General features: G+C 33.9%; 2 protein-coding genes across 3 annotated transcripts in view; one reads left to right on the top strand and one right to left on the bottom strand.

Moving 5' to 3' along the window:
* LOC123531194 (heterogeneous nuclear ribonucleoprotein A/B-like) overlaps positions 1–18,204 on the bottom strand; it is a 28,730-nt gene extending 10,526 nt beyond the window's left edge. The window contains exons 1-3 of the mRNA XM_053516733.1: positions 18,029–18,204; positions 7,386–7,444; positions 2,438–2,545 (exon numbers count right to left, since the gene is read on the bottom strand). Coding sequence (XP_053372708.1) covers positions 2,438–2,545; positions 7,386–7,444; positions 18,029–18,116 — 255 coding nt within the window. The 5' untranslated portion in view covers positions 18,117–18,204. The remainder of the gene's footprint in view (positions 1–2,437; positions 2,546–7,385; positions 7,445–18,028) is intronic.
* Positions 18,205–18,224: 20 nt separating this feature from the next.
* Positions 18,225–22,477, top strand: part of LOC123531177 (nucleic acid dioxygenase ALKBH1-like) — a 29,101-nt gene continuing 24,848 nt past the window's right edge. Inside the window, exon 1 of one of the 2 annotated variants that reach the window (XM_045311961.2) lies at positions 18,225–18,512. In XM_045311961.2, the coding sequence (XP_045167896.2) occupies positions 18,306–18,512 (207 nt within the window). In that variant the 5' untranslated portion in view covers positions 18,225–18,305. Of the gene's footprint in view, positions 18,513–21,765; positions 22,150–22,477 lie in introns of those variants that run through there. The other variant, XM_045311968.2, reaches the window with a different exon arrangement.

Genomic DNA, 22,477 nt, shown 5'->3' with positions numbered 1-22,477 from the left:
GTTAGAACAAATGTTACAAATTTATTATGTAACAAAAATTAAAAACAATATATTTTTCTGCATTTTTACTATCATTCAAGATTATATACAGTCTAAGGAATCTTGGTCAGATACAGAAAATATCTGTGGTTTGCCACCCAGCATGTTGTCTCATGATCACTGACAAGCTAACTGACCACAGTGAATTATGACCCAACACTGGAGGCTGATATAATGTTGAACATCTTGGTAAATTGTAATCTAAAACTCGTAACACATGAACTTTCTGTTTTTTTTTTTCTTGATCAAAACTTGAAACCTTGTCTAAAGAAAAATTAAAATGGTGATGTGTACGACTTCAGTCCAGATGCACATTTTACAATATCAGTGAGCTTCCAAGCATGTCTAAAAAGCACTAAAACACAGCATTCATGAGAGCACCACACAAAAAAGGTCTCAGACAGAAGCAATCTCTGAATTAACCCCTAAGTCTATCAAATATTGTGTAAATTGATTATGGAAGTGCATGTTACACTGACACTACAGTTCATGTGCAAATATAGTAAATGTATCATTTACTGGACATAACTAGACAGAGGGAAGGGAGTAGGGCATCAGACAAGGGCTTGGGGGAGTGTGTAGTTTGCCCCCACCTCCAACAAGTTTAGTGTTGATATGATGTAAGCTCAAGATCTAGACTACTTATACTAATTTCAGCCCGCCCACTTAGCTCAGTAGGTAGAGCGTCGGTCTACGGACCACGGGGTCGTGAGTTCGATCCTCGTGCGGGGCGCATGTTCTCCATGACTATTTGATAAACGACATTGTGTCTGAAATCATTAGTCCTCCACCTCTGATTCATGTGGGGAAGTTGGCAGTTACTTGTCGGGGAACAGGTTTGTACTGTTACAGAATCCAGGAACACTGGTTAAGTTAACTGCCAGCCGTTACATGACTGAAATACTGTTGAAAAACGGCGTTAAACCCAAAACAAACAAACAAACTACACTAATTTCATCTGTGGATATATTTAATTTTATTATAAGTTCGAAACATACTTCCAGACTCATATTTGTGTCCTCCCTGATCCCCATGATAATAGGACCCCCGCCCTCCTTGTTGAAATGGCTTCTATGTGGGTATGTATGTATGTAATTAATATATTACATATTTATACATGTATAAATTGTATACATCATGTAATTGTTAGGTTTTATTAATGTATTTTAGCTGGATTGTGAAGAAAGCTTGTAACTAAATTATTGTTCAAGCAAGGTCAAAAGTTCAAAACTATGTACTTTAAATAATTTTAACTCTAAGTATTATGCTAGCGGCAATTGCAGTGGCAATTGTATTTGCCTCTGCGACCATTGCAGAGCAAGATCATGATCTACACAGTTAGTAAGTTTTCGATTAATACCCCTATAAACTATAAATGGTACTGTCAAAATTGAAAGATGGGCAAGTTTATATTGTAGAAACAAGGTACATAGTAAAAGTTAAAGCTTCAAAAGGTTCTAATAAAAAAAATTAAGAAATCATGATCATTAATATTCTACAGTTGAATATAGAAAAAAATGTATTTTGTGTTGGCTAAATTTAAAACATACTTTTAATTATCATTGTTACTTATTTTTACTTTTTTGTTCTAAAAACATGAAAAGCCGGGTTTTTATATTGTAAAAGCATAAAAATGTTTGAGGTCAGAATGTTTAAATTAATGTCAACCAGGAGACTCAAGAACACCAAATTCATTTCTTTCCCGTCTGACGTTATACATGTAATAAGACATTATAAGACATGTGCATCCTTCTTATTATGCCTATTCAAATGTCAGGCTGGTCTGGATCCATGATGGTCGCAAAGCCACTATGTTTGTTTTTTCATGGCGCGGCTCATATTTTGTTTCATTTTCATAAAATGTTACTAATTGTTATTAATATATACATGTATTTTGTTACAGAGACTCTACATATTATAATTAAAAACTATAACTATTTAGGGCCTTTGATTGTTAGCAATGTTTTACCTATATTTGACATTGAAGAAAAAACTGAAATTAAAATATAACAGAATTTAGAATGATAATTTAAATTTATACTTTAATTTTGACACCCTATTTTTAAGAAGCAAAATCATTCACTAGCAATAACTGTATATACAAAAAGCAATCTTCAAATAAAAAATCATGAGATAATTGTTGCTATACTGATGTATAAATTATGCCCATAGGTCTTCTTTAATATTGTTTAGTTTCTGCTGTGTGCTTGTAATTCTTATCAGCCCCACTCTATCCCTCAGATGGCTGACCACTAGCTGACTGTCATGGTATATTAGATCAAAGGGTCTGTAGAGTAATTATAACTGTATTCCTGCTGAGGTGTTACTGCTCAGAGCTGAGCAGTTTCTTGTCAAGATTCCTTAGACTGAGAACTAACTGTGTTCTTGGAAAACTTACTTCCTGTCCATCAATATAATGGTGAGATTGTTTGAACACAGAGTCTACTGCTTCCTTATCTCTAAACTGCACTATTGCCTGCCCTTTACTAATTCCTCTGTAGGCATCCTGAAATATAAACAGCACAGTCTTATTGACATCAGACAGTTGTAAAATCTCTAAATTGTCATTATTTGAACATAAATCATACATAAGGACAGTAACTGTTGATTCTTGCATGCCAGACAGGACTTTCCCATTTTTGCCAGTGCTAGAAAACTATTGTTACACCTCGGGGTGTAAGATGACTCACGTGCTTAAATTTTTTGAATGAATGCGTAAATTCATACCCCACTATGATAAAATAGTGCTAAAAGAAAAGCATTTGTTTTTATATCATTTCTTCTATTCGTTGAAAAATATGGTATGCAAGAAAAAGAATCTATCACTAGCTGAAAGTGCGGATGGAAATATCTGGCTCTCTGGTAATTGTTTCATGGTAACTCGGCAGAGCCTTGTTACCTCCTTAACAGTTGCCTTTCAGCCAGATATCTAAATCCGCACCTTCAACAAGACTCTTATATTAGTTACTACTTATAAACTGGTTCCATCAAAAGATTTTTTTCCATAAAGCACAAAATTGTTACATTTACAAACAAGCGGGCCATAATCACCCTAAAGACATTGACCTAAAGACGATCATCTGATCCTGATCTTTTGACTGTAAGATATGTCATCACACACTGAGGAAGCTGGAGCTGTCAATGGCGTGTTTAATGACTCAAATGGTGGATGAAGATATTGCACAATAGCTTGAGTCTGTGTAAAAAATATTAAGTAATAAGAAAGATAAAGTGTATCAAAACACTTAATAAGTATAATTCTATGCAAAAAGGGGGCATAATTAATAAAATATTGGTGCAAGAGTTATGCACCTTGTGTCATATGATGTGGGTGATGATGTGGAACAACAACTACTTCAAGTTTGAATCAAATCCATTTAGTAATAAGAGAGATATAGTGAAAATGCATCAAAATTAACCTTAAATTCTAAGTAAAAAGGGGCAGTAAAAAGGGGCATAATTCATGAAATATTGGCACCAGGGTTATGCACCTTGTGTCATATGATGTGGGTGATAAGGTGGAACAATACTTTAAGTTTGAGTCAAATCCATTTAGTAATAACTGAGATAGGTGAAAGTGCATCAAAACTATCCTGAAATTCTCAGTAAAAAGGGGAGATCAAAGGCCTGAATGGCCTGAGTCGGCTAATGATTGATGTACTGACAGTATAGTCTACCAGTTTCAGTTTGTTTTTAGTTTTTTTCTTAAAATTTCATAACACAGCTCGATATTTACCAAAAATATTATATCCGGATACGATTACACTTTTCTCCAGTTTGAACAATATATTTTACAAATTGTGATGATACGAAGACATTTAGCAGCAATTGGCAGTATCTGACATTGAAGTTTACGGTTAAATTACCTCTTATTTAAATCTTTTCATAAAAAAGTTGTTTCGTTTAGCCAAACATAGACGATCTACTTTCGATTTCAAAAACTACAAGAAAATACAATTTAATGTTTCGCCGATTTCTTTATTTCTCGAAAAATAAGAATTAAAATCATTTTTAATATCAGTAGTAACTAAACAAACCAGTAACAGCTTCTTCTTCCGTTAATTTATCCGTTTACTGACTGCAAATTCAACCCACGCAAAGTTTATAGAAATCATACGATGCGTGTTTACGTTCAATGTGGGAGAATTAAGGCTGATCGGCTATGTTACCTAACGCATCCAGACGATTCAGATTTTGTTTTTAAAAAAGCATTGTGTGCGTTTCTGTAATTTTATATACGTTTTTATACGCTTAGAAATTATTAGACATGCGTATTTGCATTATTTCTATACGTAATTTACGCTAATACGCATCTTATCTGGAGCCCTGCTGGAACTATTTTTGTCTTTCGCTGGATGTTACCCAAGCTTTGTAAGCCTGCGCAGTTCTTAAATGCACATTTATGCTTAATGAGTTACATTCGAGAATTGCACAATTACAAGTCATAAATATGACAGATTACATCGTATATTGGTCATAGCAAAGGGAATTGACACAACTTAACTTCATTCATGCAGTGAACTGTTTGAAATTTGAGAAATCTAATGGAACTACATCCCTTCACATGTTATTCGGTCCATTTAGAGAATCGTTGGATAGCAAGGACTCGTCAAAAGGCTTTCAGCCTTTAGCCGACTCAATAATTCATGAAATTTTGGTGCAAGAGTTATGGTTCTTGTGTCATATGATGTGAGTGATGATGTTGAACAACCATTTTAAGTTTGAATCAAATCCATTTAGTAATAACTGAGATAGAGTGAAAGTGCATCAAAACTTTAACCTGAAATTCTTAGTAAAAGTGAGGGATAATTCATGAAAAATTGGAGCCAGAGTTATGGACCTTGTGTCATATGATGTGGGTGATGATGTGGAACATCTATTTTAAATTTGAATCAAATCCATAAAGACTTAAAAGTAATAACTGAGATAGAGTGAAAGTGCACAAAAACTTTAACCTGAAATTCTAAGTAAAAAGGGAGGATAATTCATGAAATATTGGTGTGAGAGTTATGGCCCTTATGCCAGATGATGTGGGGGATGATGAGGAATAACTATTTTAAGTTTAAAGCAAATCATCAAGTAATTACCGAGATAAGGAGAAAAGAGAGAAAGTGTAAAAAAACTTTAACCAAGGTGGGGATGTGGAAAGACGCCAATGGCGGGGTGAGTAGGATAGCTCTCCATATACTTCGTATAGTCAAGCTAAGAAAACCATTTGCATAAAATTGAGAGAAAATGCTACAGACCAAGTTTTGCAAAGATTCATCAGGCAGTTTATCAGGAAATGTTTTCTTTTGGATGCTCAAATGACTCCTAAGTGCAGTCGAGTTGAACTGAACCACTTGAATAAAACTTGAGAAAGGTCTTCCCAAGGATGTTACAAAGTCTGGTGAAGACTCACCAAATGGACAGATCATAAGGAGAAACAGAACACCAGGTGTGCAATTTCAAATGCTATACAACAATCCTCTCATCTTTGACAACTCTCAAGTCAATTACTTTCTGAGATACATGCGGCACAAACTTTTAGGTCCTTACAATCAAGGCCATAACTCTGGTCTGATCAACAGAAGTCTGGAATAAAACTTTAATGCTCTTTTATGCATATTTTTGACCAAGTCAAAGGCCATACCTCTGATCTGGCTGAATGAAATCTCTTACAAAACCCCAGGTGCACAACATGCTGAATATTCCTATGAAGTTTCATGACCCTGGGTGTGTGTGTGTGTGTGTGTGTATGGGGGGGGGGGGGGGGGGGGGGGGGGGCATAAAACTTTAGAGGTGAAAATTAACCAATGACAGTAGGGGGATTAACCAGGGATGGGGTGGGGGAAGAGAAGACTGCTGTTCAGATTTTTCTCTTTTTTATGTATAAAATCTAATTGAACTTTTGAACGTTTACAATGTCTATCCATGATTTGACCTAGTGACCTAGTCTTTGACCTAGATAATCAATTTCAAATTTCGCAATCCAGTTTTGATACTGGCCTATATTTCACAGAGACAAACACTAACAAAGTTTATTAAAGATAAAACAAAAATTAGGACCTCTGTGGTTTCAACAAGGTTTTTCTATGATATGACCTAGTGACCTTTAATATTTTATACTTTGTGTATATTTCATTATTTTGTTGTTGTTGTTGTTGTAATTGGGAGTTTAATGTGTTTACCTTTATTTTAAAATGCTATGTATTTTTTATCATTACATACTCGTTTCTATTCCCTGTAAAGTCACAATGGTACCGAAAAAGTCAATATTTTTCCTTACACTGACGCCTGAATTTCATATTGGGTGCGTGACGTAATTTAATCTGTGTCGTTGCATTAATTCTTTTATTTAGTTCAGTATTGTCAATCTTATTCAGACTATTGAACAAATTCATAATATTTACATTACATTTATACATGTGGAAATGCATGTATATTAAAAAGGTTATCATCTTTGCATTGGGAAATATGCACTCGTTCTGTAGCGGAAGACTACTTCGCTCCTAAAGTCGCGCAATATTTCCGCTGCAGAACTTGTGCATATTTTCCGATACAAAGCTAATAACCTATAATTAGCACAATGTAATTTTATTTACATGAAAAGAGTGCTAAATAAATGTAGTATATAATAATAATAATAATAGAGACAATCTGGAAGAGAAGTTTTATGAAGATCAAACAAAAAATGCGGCCGCTGGGGTGACAAGGTTTTTCTGATTTGACTTAGTGACCAAGTCCTTGACCTCAGGTAACCCAGTTTTAAACTTGCTGTACCGGTATATTTTATAGAGATACTGGTAAACACTCTTACAGAGTTTCATAAAAATGAGGTAGAAAATTTGGCATCTAGAGAGTAAAAGTTTTCCTATTAATTGAGCTGGTGACCTAGTTTTTGTCCCCAGTAATGAACTTGTTCACATTATATCAAGGGTAATATTCTGACCAAGTTTCATTGACATAGGACCAAAATTGTGAATGTCAAACAGTCAAATTGTTGATGACGGACGACGACGGACACAGGGTGATCATAATAGCTCACCTTGAGCACTTTGTGTTGAGCTAAACATCCAACTGGAAAAAGAACTGGGCTGTTACATCAGTCTATTGAAACTAAATTAAATGGTGTATAAAAAGCAGTACATGAAACCATAATTTGTATCACTGTATTTCATTAACTGACTTTTTAAAACTGACTTTTTAAATATGACAGGATTGCAAAATTACTCAATCACAACCAAAGATGGCTGGTCAGATATCAAAGTAGGCTTGGGCTTTCACACAGAACTATCTGTGACCTTATATTAACAAAATCATTTTTAAAACACTTACCAACATAATAGAATAGAATGCAAAGTTACCATGAATATAAATGTATCAGCTACTTTTCCAAAGTCGTCAAAGTAATTCCTCATTTCCTCTGTAAAGAAATACAGTACAAGAATTATTACATATAAACTGACATACCATAATATTAATTTGCCAAGCTTATGAGGTTGTCATCTATTTTCAGTCACATCTTGGCCATTTTATTTTCATCTAGGCTTCTACTTAAAACACATCTTTTATATATATATTCTTACCACTTTTAGCCATAACAAATCAAAGGGCATAGCATTTTAAGACGAAAAATCCCAACTGCCTGTCACGGGGTTCGACCCCAGGCCGCTAGTCCAATGCTCTAACCACTGAGCCAAAGAGTCGACTCCCTGAGGCAGTTGTCACAGATTGGCTTTGAACATACAGGCTATGCTTAAGTCATCATTTATGATGAGGTGTAAGCTATTTTGGCATAGAAAGTGCTATTTTCGGCACGAGATAAAGTTTGTACCCCAGATGAGTTATGACTTTTTGTCGTAACAGAAATAATAGCACAGCATTTTATGACAAAAAAATCCCAACTTCCTGCAGTGGGATTCCAGCCCAGGTCACTCGGGTGCTAGTTAAATGCTCTGTACCACCGAGCCAAAGCATTGACTCTCTGACGCAGATTGGCTTTAAACGTGCAGGCTATGCTTAGTGACTGTAACAATCTAAAAAGTTTTAAATGGATGCTGCCCTGAACAACATTGGTATTGTTTTAGCAGATTTCAGAAAATGTTGAAAAGCCCTTCGAGAAAGCTCTGTTTATTACTTTCTTTAAGGTATTAGATACATAACAGAAATATTTAAAGAATTGCATTAGATTTTACAAAAGTGTAAAATGCACGGAACCGGTGTAAATGTAAACACCATATGCCGACGAGGAAACTTAGCAAAATGCGCACTTTGCAATGATTGTTTTCGGTAAATTAATTCCTCAGAATTTTTTATAGCCCAACGGGATACAGTCTGCCAATTTTCTGTTGCCCGAGCCAATTTTTTGTAGCCACGGGCGATTGGGCTACCGTTAATGTCACACACTGGGCTTAGAGGGATGACAACTATAAAATATCAGATCATAAAACAAGAGCTGTCCGTAAGACAGCCAAGCTCGACTATTCGAAATATTGTCCCAGAAGCAGGAAAATATTACCCAAAAAGGTTAAATATCAAAAGAGTTTTAAGTTCAAAAGGGGAAATAATTTGACCAAAATGCATATCAGTTATGGGACTTTCTGCTATCAACTAGTTTTATAACCCCGAAGGCACATGTAAAGTTTCAATTCAATATCTGCATTAGTTTTGGAGATAGAAACTTGCATGTAAAACTTTAACCAGCATTTTCAAAGTCCAAATGGGGGCATAATTTGCCCAAAATACATGCCAGAGTTATGTACTTGCACGCAAAACTTTAACCAGAATTTGCTAAGTCCAAAAGGGGACATAATTTGGCCAAAATAAGGTCAGAGTTATGGGACTTGCTGCTATCAACTAGTTTTATAACCCCGAAGACACATGTGAAGTTTCAAATCAATATCTGCATTAGTTTTGGAGATAGTAACTTGCATGTAAAACTTTAACCAGAATTTTCTAAGATGTTTGAAAGAATGAAGCTCTTTTGTTATATCATAAATGAGAAAAATTATGAGTATTAGATATGATTATTGCATGAAAAATTCTGATTTAGTTGCATGAATATTGTGGGGCTACGGACTCTACAGGGCTACAGACAACCATTTTTTGTACAAAACTTTTTTCTGCTTCTTCTCTGAAGAAATGTCTTTTCTGTAGTAAGTATGAGGGATAACACGAAAATAATCAGAGGTTCATTTTTATATTGCTCTTGTTTTTGTGCAAGCAGTACACTGTTGAAAATGGGGCTACGGACTCTACATAAAAATGTCAAGATTCAGCTATCATTTTTCAGAATATAATGTAGTGCAAATCAATATCTTGCTTTTAGATGCTGGCAAATGTGTTCCTTTTTCATGATTATAATGATTATATCTGCCAGTTTAAAGAATAACTTTGGTATTTCCTTTGTAAAACTGTAACTTGCATGTAAAACTTTAACCAGAGTTTTCAAAGTCCAAAAGGGGGCATAATTTGCCCAAAATACATGTCAGAGTTATGGGACTTGATTCTATCAACTAGTTTTATAACCCCGAAGACACATGTGAAGTTTCAATTTAATATCTGCATTAGTTTTGGAGATAGTAACTTGCATGTAAAACTTTAACCAGGATTTTCTAAGTCCAAAAGGGGGCATAATTTGCTCAAAATACATGTCAGAGTTATGGGACTTGACCCAGTGAGGTAGGTAATTGATCTAGAAAAAGAAAAAATAAGTTTCAAATCAATATGTCTTTTAGTAATAGCTGTATGTACTTGCACGCAAAACTTTAACCAGAATTTTCTAAGTCCGAAAGGGGGCATAATTTGGCCAAAATACATGTCAGAGTTATGGGACTTGACCCAGTGAGGTAGATAATTGATCTAGAAAAAGAAAAAATAAGTTTCAAATCTATATGCCTTTTAGTAATAGCTGTATGTACTTGCACGCAAAACTTTAACCAAAATTTTCTAAGTACAAAAGGGGGCATAATTTGGCCAAAATGAAGGTCAGAGTTATGGGACTTGGTGCTATCAACTAGTTTTATAACCCCGAAGACACATGTGAAGTTTCAATTCAATATCTGCATTAGTTTTGGAGATAGTAACTTGCATGTAAAACTTTAACCAGAATTTTCTAAGTCCAAAAGGGGGCATAATTTGCACAAAATACATGTTAGAGTTATGGAACTTGACCCAGTGAGGTTGGTAATTGACCTAGAAAAAGAATAAATAAGTTTCAAAGCTATATGCCTTTAAATGATAGCTGTATGTACTTGCATGCAAAAACTTAACCAAGGTGTGACGCCGACGCCAACGCCAGGGTGAGTAGAATAGCTAGACTATTCTTCGAATAGTCGAGCTAAAAAAGATTTTAAATATCAAATAACAAAATATTTCACGATATTTTCACTATGTTAAAAATTGGGGGTGAAAAGTCTAGGGTTTGTAAAATTGGGGGTGAAAAGTCTTGGGAGGAAATGTCTTGGGGGTGAAATGTCTAGGGGAGGAAAAGTCTTGGGGGTGAAACGTCTGGAATTCTACCCTGACACTGGTTTCAATTAACAACAGACTGCCGATTTCACTAAACTGCAGAAACAAAGCACAAAATATATGTTGAGGGCAAATAACCAATCTGCGCTATTTACCAAACGCGCAGCGCATATAACAAATATTTGTACGTTGGTTATGGATAAATTTAACCTGCGCGATTTACCAAATGCACAGCAGCACAAATAACAAATGTAACTTTATATATCAGAAATTTGCATTTCGTGTTTGATAAATCATGCAGTTGGTCAATTTATTAATAATTCTAACACGATCCGCAGCAGCTGCTATATAAACATATAGCGAAATCGCCTATACATGAATCTACGATAAAATATAGCTCTTCCATTCCGCCCTACGATTGTACTTCCAATATATACAGTATAATATTAATACGTACTAAATAGGCTATTCGACTTTTTCAGTGCTAGTAGTAATAAAAAGTACATCAAATTTTCTGAAACAAACTATTTCTAACTGATGAATTTATTTGTTTATATTTTTACCGTAAGAAAATGTTTCAGCCCGGTAAGTTTCAACTTCAACACCAGTGCATCTATGTCTGGTCGTGTGTGTAGTTTACAATTTCTGCGTTGTAGGCACCACAGATGTCAACTAGATTCTACTTTAACAGTTATTAAATCATAATTCATGTTCCAATCTTCCAGACTCAAGTGTTTACGTGTTTATATGCCGCCGCAATGTCCTAGCATGTATGTTTCAGTGCCATCATGTAGGTGACGTGTACTATTTTTAGAAACAGCATATATAAACTCTGAATTAGTATTTACCTCTGATTTCTATATCCGACCTTAGATGTTATTAAAAATAACATTTTCTCGGCAATAACTACTTAATAATTTAATTAAAACTTATTGAATATCGGAAAATTCAGTTTGATGCACGCTTTCCATTCGTGAGGAGGTTTTAATAATAGCATATGGCCAGCCGAATGACATATCGCGCTAAAATGTAGTGCTGTAAAATGCGAAGAATTTGCGTGGTTAGAATCGAAATAATAAATATGTTCCAATAATTTTATCAGTTAATAAAATATGGGCAGTCGTTCGGATGCGAATATTAAATCACTCGTGCTACGCACTCGTGATTTAATTATTACGCATCCGAACTCCTGCCCATATTTTATTAACTGATAAAATATAGGCACATATTTATTATTTCTTAAATATAGATGTCAAATGCTGAATATCTTGGTACTTAAATTATGTGTCATAAATTTGTTTCTACATCAGTAAATTCACGGCAGTCGGTCACCAGGTTTCAATACCTCTGATCTTATACAAGGTGCAATAAAACCCAAACATGCGTGAAGGTGTGATTTCCTCCAGCTTGCACAGGTCGTCCTCTGGTATGTTTTAGGCTATTTTTATAATTTTCTTCTTCACCCGAACACACACTTAGCAAAATATCGTTTTTATTATATTGAAATATCTTGAAATTTCACAAAAATATTATTTTTACCAACGCGAGCATATCTCTCAACATGTCTAAGATAAAAGAGGAAATAAAAAAGTCACCGAATTAAAAGAAAATTCTTACAGATCTTATCTATATTATTATTATTATTATTTTATAGTAGAAAATCGATTGAATAAAGAGTAGACCTAATTTTCATCAAAACGTAAACGAAATTTTATATTTTGTAGCTGAACAAAGATATGTGTTCGGTGCCCTGTGCTAAATGAAAATCTGGAAATTACTCTCATATCTTGAATATCTTTTATAAATCATATTAACTTTTACTTAGATTTACGATTACAGACTAAAACTATAGTTTTTTTTACAAATCTAAATGGATCTATAATGTTACACCTGTAACTTGCCTGGGAGGTCGGTCCTGCTATTAGCAGGTCGGTCCTGCGCTAATAGCAAAGTTTGAAATTACACTGTATTTCAAATATATTTCATTCATAAAACATACTATTTATGTAACTTTCAAATGAATACTGTAAAAAAATGATTAGAAAAAGATTGATTTCTGTCATAAAGAGAACGAAATATTACATTTTTTATCTGCGCAAGATGTGTGTCTGCGCTAATAATAAATCTGGAAATTACTCTGATAACTTGAATATCTTTTATAAATCATATCAACTTTTACTTTGATTTACAATTACAGACTAAAACTATAATTTTTCTAAATGGATCTATAATGTTACACCTGTAACTAGCGTGGGAGGTCGGTCCTGCGCTAATAGCAAAGTTTGAAATTACACTGTATTTCAAGTATATTTCATTCATAAAACATACTATTTATGTAACTTTCAAATTAATACTGTAAAAATGAATAGAAAAAGAGTGATTTCTGTCATAACGAGAACGAAATTTTACATTTGTTATCTACGTGGTTTATGAAAGATATTCAAGTAATCAGGATCATTTCCAGATTTTTTATTAGCGCAGGGCCGACATCCCGCGCCAGATACAGATGTAACAAAATATTCATATGGCAAAAGCTACAATTACAGCCTGTAATCACAAAACAATGATAAAGTTAGCATGGTTTATGAAAGATATCCAAGTTATCAGGATTATTTCCAGATTTTTTATTAGCGCAGGGCAAACACATCTTGCGCAGATAAAAAATGTAATATTTCGTTCTCGTTATGACGGAAATCACGCTTCTTTCTATTTTTTTTCTACTCCGAAATCATTTTTTATGAAGTTACATAAATAGTATCTTTTAGAATTGAAATATGTTTGAAATATCGGCGTCAGTTCAGAATTTGCTATTAGCGCAGGAACAACATCCCGCGCAGGCTACAGATGAAACATTATATTCAGATTTTCAAAAGCTACATTTTTAGACTGTAATCGAAAAACGAAGTAAAAGTTAAAATGGTTTATAAAAGATATTCAAGTTATTGGAGTAATTTTCAGAGTTCTATTAACGCAGGACACACATCTTGCGCACCTACAAAATGTAAAATTTCGTTCACATTTTGACGAAACTTATTATCTATCTATCTATTTATACTGCAACATTCCTCTCTGCGAGTATTATGTGCAGCTGCGCACCTGTACAAGATGTTAAAAGTAGATTGGATAGGAGGATAAAAGTAATACACGGTGTGTATTGCAAGTATGAATACAGTTGATAGTGTTAAAAACAAGAATGATTTACAGATAAAAGCAGTTTAAAAACAGGTCTATCATGTTAAGCATTGTGTACAAGTTTGGTCACACCCTGCTTAAACTGATTCAGGGTGGGAGCTTGCACAAGTTGTACTGGAAGGGAATTCCAAAGCACTATGGTGGCTGGAAAGAAAGAGTACTTATAGTAATTACAGGGAGTGAGGATCTGAGTATAGGAGTGGGGATGCATATGTCTTGTTAGACGGGATGTGGGGCTGACATAGGGGGGTTGGGGGGGGGGGGGGGGGGGGGGGGGGGAGTGGCACAGCAACCAAACCATTCACTATCTTGTAGAACATAAGGAGGCGTGAATCAGATCTCCTATCTTCAAGGGTACGCCATCTCAGCTGACATAGCATGTTTGTGACACTGCTGTAAGGGGAGTAGTCATGATTAACCCATCGCGCTGCCCTCCGCTGAATCATTTCGATCTGGTGGATGTTTTGTTGGGTGTAAGGGTTCCAAACACAGCTAGCATATTCTAGCTGTGGCCTGACTAGGGCTTTAATTAAAGCTACTTCTCGAACTTTTGGGTTCTTGCATGGGATATTTCGCTTGATGAAGTTTAGTGTTCGGGTAGCTTTGGACGTGACTAAATTGATGTGTTTATTCCAATTAAGATCTGGGGATACAGTGACCCCAAGGTACTTTGCATCAGGAACTGTTTCCAAGACTTGGCCATGGAGTGTGTACTTTGATTTGGAAGTGTTTTTTGACCTTGTTATATTCATAACAGTGCATTTTGAGGGGTTGAACTCCATGTCCCACTTACTTTTCCATAGCTGTAACCTATTTAAGTCTTGCTGGAGGATGTTTTCTTGGGCAGAACTATTTACAGTTAAATAGACAGCAGTGTCATCGGTGAATAAACGAACCTGTGAAATCAGATTTTCAGGCAGGTCCTTAATGTAGAGTAAGAATAGAAGGGGGCCTAGGACAGAGCCCTGTGGGACTCCGGACGTTACTGGAACTTCTTCTGATGTTTCACCATTCACAAGGACAGACTTGTTGATTAGTTATTCTATCTGTCTCACTATAAAACATTAAAAAATGATATAAGTATAAAAGATCTGTTAGAATCGTCTTTTAATTCTGCTTATTTTTGTTTTATTTTTAATCTTGGCCATGTCAGGAGATATGCTCACGTTGGTAAAAAAGAATTGCGCTTTTTTTAATATGATGAAAACAAGCGATATGGTGAATTGTGGCAAGTGTGTGGCAATTCAGTCTTTTATGTAAGTCTCCTTTATGTTCTATATCTGGTATAAAATGACTGCGTGTGATCGAATGAAGTAAAAATACTTTAGTTATAAAAAGAATAGAGAGGACGATATGGCTATCCGAAGGAAATCACACCTTCACGCATGTTTGAGTTTTATTGCATATTGTATCATACTGCAGATATTGAAATCTGGTGACCGACTCCCATGAATTTACTGATGTTGAAATATATTAATGACACATTTTTAAAACTAAGATTTGCAATATCAGTCTGTAATTGTTAAACAATGTAAAAGTTAGCATGGTTTATGGCAGTTATTCATATTATCAGAGTAATTTCCAGATTTTCTATTAGCGCAGGACACATCTTGCGCAGCAACAAAAATTTGTTCACGTTCTTGCAAAAATTACTCTTTTGTACTACAAAGCATTAAAAAATATCAATACGATCTGTAAGAAATGATCAATATATATTTGAAATATTGGTGTCATTTCAGGATTTGATATTAGCACTGGATCGACATCCCGCCGTTTAAAAGTTAAAAAAAATAAATAAAAAAAACTTGTGATATTAAATATACTTTGGATATTTTGTATCATTTTAAAGTTTTTTAACACCTATGACAAATGACTCTTAATACCGTCGTCAACAGAAATTTTCAGTCCATAAACTACCAGGAACGTGAGCATCTCATTGAAATTACCGCATAAATACGCTCATTTACTTTAAAAATATGTTCTTTACAAATTAAGCACAGTCAATTCACACCTTTACGTGTGCCTGATCATCGTCAGTTTTATAATTCAACAGTTTTATGTAGGCCTACAAGTCTAACCCTGTAATGATATTCAATTTTATCGGGAGATATCATCCATATGTTAAAAGCGCAGACTCATTTACCAAACGCGCAAGACAGTTACCCTGCGCATATAAGAAATATATAAGGTTGCCCGATTTACAAATCGTTGCGCAGATAACAAATTGGTTATTTGCACTGCGCGATTTACCAAATGCGCAGATTGGCTATATGCGCGTAACATATACATTCATAAAATGTCAGGGAGGCAAGTTTATGCTTTAATGTCAACATAAATGCATTTTCTGAGATGTAATCATAAAAACAACTTTGTACATGTACCAGAAAACGTTCCCAACAGATTTCAATTGGGGATTTCCTAGCAGAAATATGTAGAATAAGTGTGGACGTGACCGAGACAGCGACAGTCAAAAGTTATCACGCTATTATTTGGACCAGCATATGTGTATACATATGCATGTAAATATATTAATTCCCATACTGAGGGTAAAAGTAAAAGCACTATTAACTTAAGCCAAGTTAAGATTTTTTAAATGCAAATTGTCTAACTTATTTTATTTTTTAGGCAGTGGCTACGATTACGGTACCGTAATCCTAGCCTCCGGTTCTAGGATTATGGAAGTTCGGTATTCCTAGACAACCCTATGAGGATAGGCTAGGATTACGGAAGTATTTTAAGAGGCATAAAGTATATGTTAGGACACGCATAAAATTTAATGATGTTGTAACTTACTTATTTCACTTAATTTTTCATGCCTGCCTTATTATTTCGTGTTTTCTATCCGCCATTCTGGGTTAGTAAAATCTTAATGGCGGCGCGCGGAAATATATAGTCGTCTGCATTTTCTCGCGTCATTGGTAATTTCGCGTTATTTCCGTTTTGCACTGCAACGCCATCTGGACATTGTTTACAAACAACCTATTTTCATTTTCAGTTCAAATTTAAATCAATTTATCCAAAATGCATAGAATTTTGACGAGTATACTTTCAAAATAGTTGAAATACTTAAATTTATATCCAATTAAACCAAAATCTTGTATTTTTCACTTGAAAACATAGTTTTCGCCAATGCTTTGTTTATGTCGTCTGTTATAAATAGGCCCGATTCGGATGAACGACGATCCCACAATGCCCCACTTCCCTTTAATTTCCGCCTTGGTACCATAATTTCCGAAACTGACTGGATTTAGTGGTTACATACCGCCAAATTACGCATGAGGGACAGCTTTCAGGTGCACACACTGTCAAAATGAGTAAATTGTCAAGTACTGGGTGTGGAACATTTCACATAATTTTACCAATATTGTTAAAATTAAACTGTAATTTTTACAAACAGACACAGTATTCCTTAGTGTACCGAAAATAAACAAATATGGTGGCATGTAACCTAACAATAATTCTACAACTACAGTAACAACATTTCTAACGCGAAAATACCAAGGACATACAAAATCAAAATGGTAGAAAGTGTACATGTTGACACGTGATTGTCGGGAGTATTTTAATCATATTTTGTGTCAAAACTTGTACGTTTTGATAGATAATGAATTGTTTGAAATTATTTATTAAAAGAAATAACTGTTATATTTTTATTTGCTTGCTTACTGTAAATATTGTCACTAGTACCGCGAGAATATAGGGGAACAGGCTATTAGAAATATGAGTGTCAAAGTTAGATTAAAAAAAAAAAAATTCTATACTTTGAATTTTATGATTTATAACCATTTTGTATGTTATTAAAGACCATTTGTGTTGACTTGATGAAAAAAAATGCAGGTATATACGAAACATAGATAATTCTATAATATTTCCGCGCACCGCCATTAAGATTATACTAACCCAAAACGGCCGATCGATAGCACGAAATATTAAGTGAAATTGAGTGAAATGAGTAAGTTTATAATGTCATTTATGCATGCCCTAACATAAATTTGATGTCTCTTAAATACTTCAGTAATCCTAGCCTATTCCCATAGGGTTGTCTTGGAATACGGAACTCCCGTAATCCTAGAACCAGAGGCTAGGATTACGGTACCGTAATCGTAGCCACTGCCTGTTTTTTATAATGTCTTGTTTTAAATGGCAATTCTTGATTTATTTGTTCGTCTTGTTTGTATTGTGTACTACATCCTAAAATAAATAATAAATTAGCGAATGCTATTGACGATATTATTGTCATACAAGATAGTGTAAAACGCGTAGAACATGTAAGTGTCCGCGTACTGGTAGCGTCCGCGTACTGGTCCTGGCTGTCTAGCATTTTTCTATAATAAATAAATCTTACGTGTTCCTGTCTTCCAGTTGAGTCCATTTATAAATATAGAATTCTTATTTAGTTTTCGTAACCGTTGTATCCGTCGAAACGATGCCATTTCTTGTTGTGCGAGGTGGGAGAGTTTTTTGTTGTTGGTTTGTTTTGTTTTTTTTTTTTTTTGCTCTCGCACATGTGACCTTGACCTTCGAATCTAATGTGGAGAATCTAATACTTACTAAAATTATTGTTCAAACCCTTTTTAAGGGGATGAATAATGGAATTAAATATATTATGATGTAACAGAGCTATGTTCTTTTTTTGTAGAATATCATATAGAATCTACGGTTCCTCCGCCAGTCCGTACTTTCGAATGAAAAAAATGGCTGCGCCCACGGAAAATGATGGTTCGCGTCCTGACAACTTTAAGCATGTGTATAAGCGATTCAAACGTCGTGATAGACCTTTAGATCTAAAGGGAGTCTTTGAATTTACTGAAGAACAGACAGATGAAAATGTTCGTTATTCTGTTATAAATGTATAGCTTAACAAAAGTACAATCTCTAGCCGGAGTGCCCCAGATAACTTTTTGGCAGTGGCTAGGATTACGCCTCTGATTAGAATACCAGTCGTTTCACCCCCTGGATGTTTCACCCCTAGTTGTTTCACCTCCCAAAACCCTAGTTGTTTCACCCCCCATGTGAATATGAAAAGTATGATTGATTTTAGTTAAAGTTTCAGTTTAAATTATCTAAAATGAGGTTTAATCCTAAAAAGAATGGCTATAAACATGCAGTTATGATATATAATAATGTTAGTTGATGTATGGTTTGTAGATAATAGAGCAACTTTTTTTTGTGGTTGTTTTTTAATGTGTCAATAGCTATTCTGTTAAATTATAAATTTAAATATTTTGTGTTTTCAAAACACTAATAATTAAAATCAGCAACACATAAATATAATTAATGTCATAATTTAATCATAAAAAGATATATTTGATTGATGTAAACATGTATGAATAAACAATTTATCACACCTTATTACAAATAATGTTAAGTTACATGTGTACATAATCAAAGGACTAATTTAATCCAATTATCACATACCATGATTAACATGATTAAAGGGTCAGTTTGCATTGTAGTTCCAACAAATAAAAAATAAGAAACCTGTAAACTTTTGTTAACTTCATTGAAGTAATGTCATACACAGATAAATCTGGATATTTATTAAGTTGATATTAACCTATCATATAAAATATTAATCACATCAGATTTTTCTTCGTTTCTTGATTAGTATAAGTTATTTGATTTTTTTTTAAATAGTGCATATGAATGAAAAATTATTTTGGCAATTTTCACATTTTTTCGTTACAGGTATCTACGATGGCATAGAGGGGACACAGGAAATATTTTATTTATCAAACGTCCTATGTCCCCTCTATGCCAACGTGATCAATAAAATAGTTCCTATATAGATACGAACGTGATAGGTATCACATGCAAACGTGTTAGCTACCATATGCGAACGTGATAGCTAACACGTGCGAACATGATAGTTATCACATGCGCACGTATTAATTAACACGTTCGCACGTGGAAGCTAACACGTGCTCACCTAATAAATAAAATATTTCCTATGTCACCTCTATGCCACCATAGGTATCACACGTGCTGATTACAAGAAAGCCGTAGATGAGGGCAGGGACCTTCAATTTGTGTGTGTGTTCGGGTTTAACGTCTTTTTCAACAGTTTTTCAGTCATATAAACGACGGTGTCTTACTTGAAGCAGTGAGCACAGTGCCCACCTTTATAGTGCTGCCTCACTGGAATATCACGTCTTAGACACGTGGCATGATACCCCACCCAGTCACATTATACTGACACCAGGCTGACCAGTCCTAGCACTATCCTCTTAATGCTGAGCGCCAAGCGTGGAAGCTACTAGTACCATTTTTTTTACGTTTGAAGAATTTTGTTTCACAGTGATGATAAGTAGAAAATACAGTGGATGATAAATTATACCTTAAATTACAATTGTAAAAAATGAAGACTTCCACTGTATGTAGTATAAGTTACAATTATGAAGAGTTCAGCTGTAAAATTGAATTCACTGCCAATTTTGTAGAATTAATTCATTATTAAAATGAATAATCAAAATTCTTAGGACCTATGTTTTACTTATTGTTGTTACAATTAGAGGTAATGGATGTTGAGGTTGAACCAAGTATCATCGTAAACCAGCTCAACCAATCCTTTACGGCGTTTATGTGTATAGATGAAAGTGGTCATACTTGTTAAAATATTTATGTGATATTAAATATAAGTTGTTGTTTATTTTTTCAAATGCGCTTACATATGTGTCATTGATGATTACATAAGGACTATGTGTATGAATGAAAGTGGTGATACTTGTTAAGATATTTATGTGATTTTTTTCAAATGTGCTTATTTTTGAAAGGAAATAGTTCAGTGATGTATAATATAATAAAATATCTGAAAATACAATTGTTTCCTTGTTTAATTCAATAATGAATTAAGAATGACCCTTTCTGTCTTTAGTTATACTTCGTCTGGAATGTAGACTGTGTATCAAGTGTCAGCTGCCAATCAGTGACACATTAATTTCACAGGAATTTCAAAAATGAATTGACATAGAATTTCACAGGAATTTCATAGGAATGCACACCTCCCTGAGTAGCCTCTCCCCAACCCAACTAGCAAAACCTTGCCATTTTGTCTTTAACATCCATTAAAATTCGGTATTTTTTGGCTTTTTTTTTTTAAATTCTATATTCTGAAATAAATATGCAGTTTTTACATTCATTGAAATAAGTCTTTTTGTGTAATGATGCTTTTTCAGAAATTAGTATGTAGTCAATTGTATTGATATAACTAATTAATTTTTCACCGATTTTTTTTCCATTTGACTCAAAGTTATTTACACATTTTGCCTAAAATAAACATTAAAGCAATTAATTTTAATGAATAGTTTACAAATTTAACTATAATCTGTAACAACTTTTTAAATACTACAGAATTATTATTAAAAACTTAATCAAAATTATTCTGTAATTCAAGAGGTGTAATAAATTTTCTAAGTTTCTAAGTTATGTAGTGAAATAAATAACAATTTTTTACTGATTTTTTTTTTTTCAGTTTGACTCAAAGTTTTCTACACATTTTGCCTAAAATAAACATTCAAGCAATTCATTTTATTCAATAACTTACAAGAAGGAATATTATAATTTTACCTTTTTATATTTTTGTGAGTTTTGTTAAAAAAAATACTTAAATTATTTTGATTTACAATTGACATATTTAATTCAATAGACCTATAAACCTTTTTTTTTTATAAGACTATAGAATTATTCTTAAAACTTCATCAGCATCATTTTATATTTCCAAATAATAATCAAAGTTGCTGAATATGTTGATTTAGTATGTGCTCAAGTTCTGCTGTTATGCTTCTTTGATCTGAGACTGCTCAACACCTTGTAGACCATTAATCAAAGATCAATAAAATATAACAGTAGAGCATTTAACACCTATTTAATCACTATAAATAATCAGGGGGTGAAACATCTAGGGGTGAAACAACCAGGAGGTGGAAAGTCTAGGGGAGAAACGTCTAGGAGGTGAAACGTCTTGATACCTCTGATTCTAGGATTACGGAAGTTCCGTATTCCTAGACAACCGTATGAGGATAAGCTAGGAGTAGGAGGCATGACATGCATAAATGATGTTGTCAAACTACTTATTTCACTTAAAATAGCGATTTTTTGGTAGCAATACGTTTTGACCCCTTGACACCTTGACCCCTAATAAAATAAGATGACACCTTGACCCCTAGACACTTTGTCCCCTATTGTCAATTTTTTCATAGTGACACTTTGACCCCTAATTTATTTTTTTTATTTGCTTGGTTTAAGTGAAAAATTTACATGTTACATGTCGATGTGCAGTATTTATAGTTAGATTTTAGTGTTTTTGTTGAATATTGACAGAGATTCTGGCTCAAATATTTCACATTATTTTACTGTTTTGAAAGGAACAGACATCAGAAAATAAGACAATTTTAATCAAATTATTTGAAGATTTTGACATCACAAGACACATCAAAGAATATGTAAAAAGGCGATAATGATATAATGGTAAGTATAAATGCTGTATTAAAATATATTGACTTTGAATCGATTATGAAAAATGTTTTGACAGGATAAATAGGTCATTTCTTTGGCAAAAATTAACAAGAGAAAGAGTAAGCTCTAGAATGGTCGAAGCAATAAAATCTATGTATAATATTGTGCGTTCATTAAATACAAAAATCAAATATCTGAACCTATTGTTTCAAATTTTGGCGTAAAACAGGGGGACCTTAGCTCTTCTTTGATGTTTATGATGTTTGTAAATGATACTGTTGATTATATAAACTCTGATTTAGAGCGAATATTTTCATACAAAGACTTAACATTATTTCTC

Source organism: Mercenaria mercenaria, chromosome 1 (genome assembly GCF_021730395.1).
Source record: "Mercenaria mercenaria strain notata chromosome 1, MADL_Memer_1, whole genome shotgun sequence".
Taxonomy (NCBI): Eukaryota; Metazoa; Mollusca; class Bivalvia; order Venerida; family Veneridae; genus Mercenaria; species Mercenaria mercenaria.
Note: the sequence above shows the minus strand (reverse complement) of the source record. Positions and strands in the feature narration are given on the sequence as shown.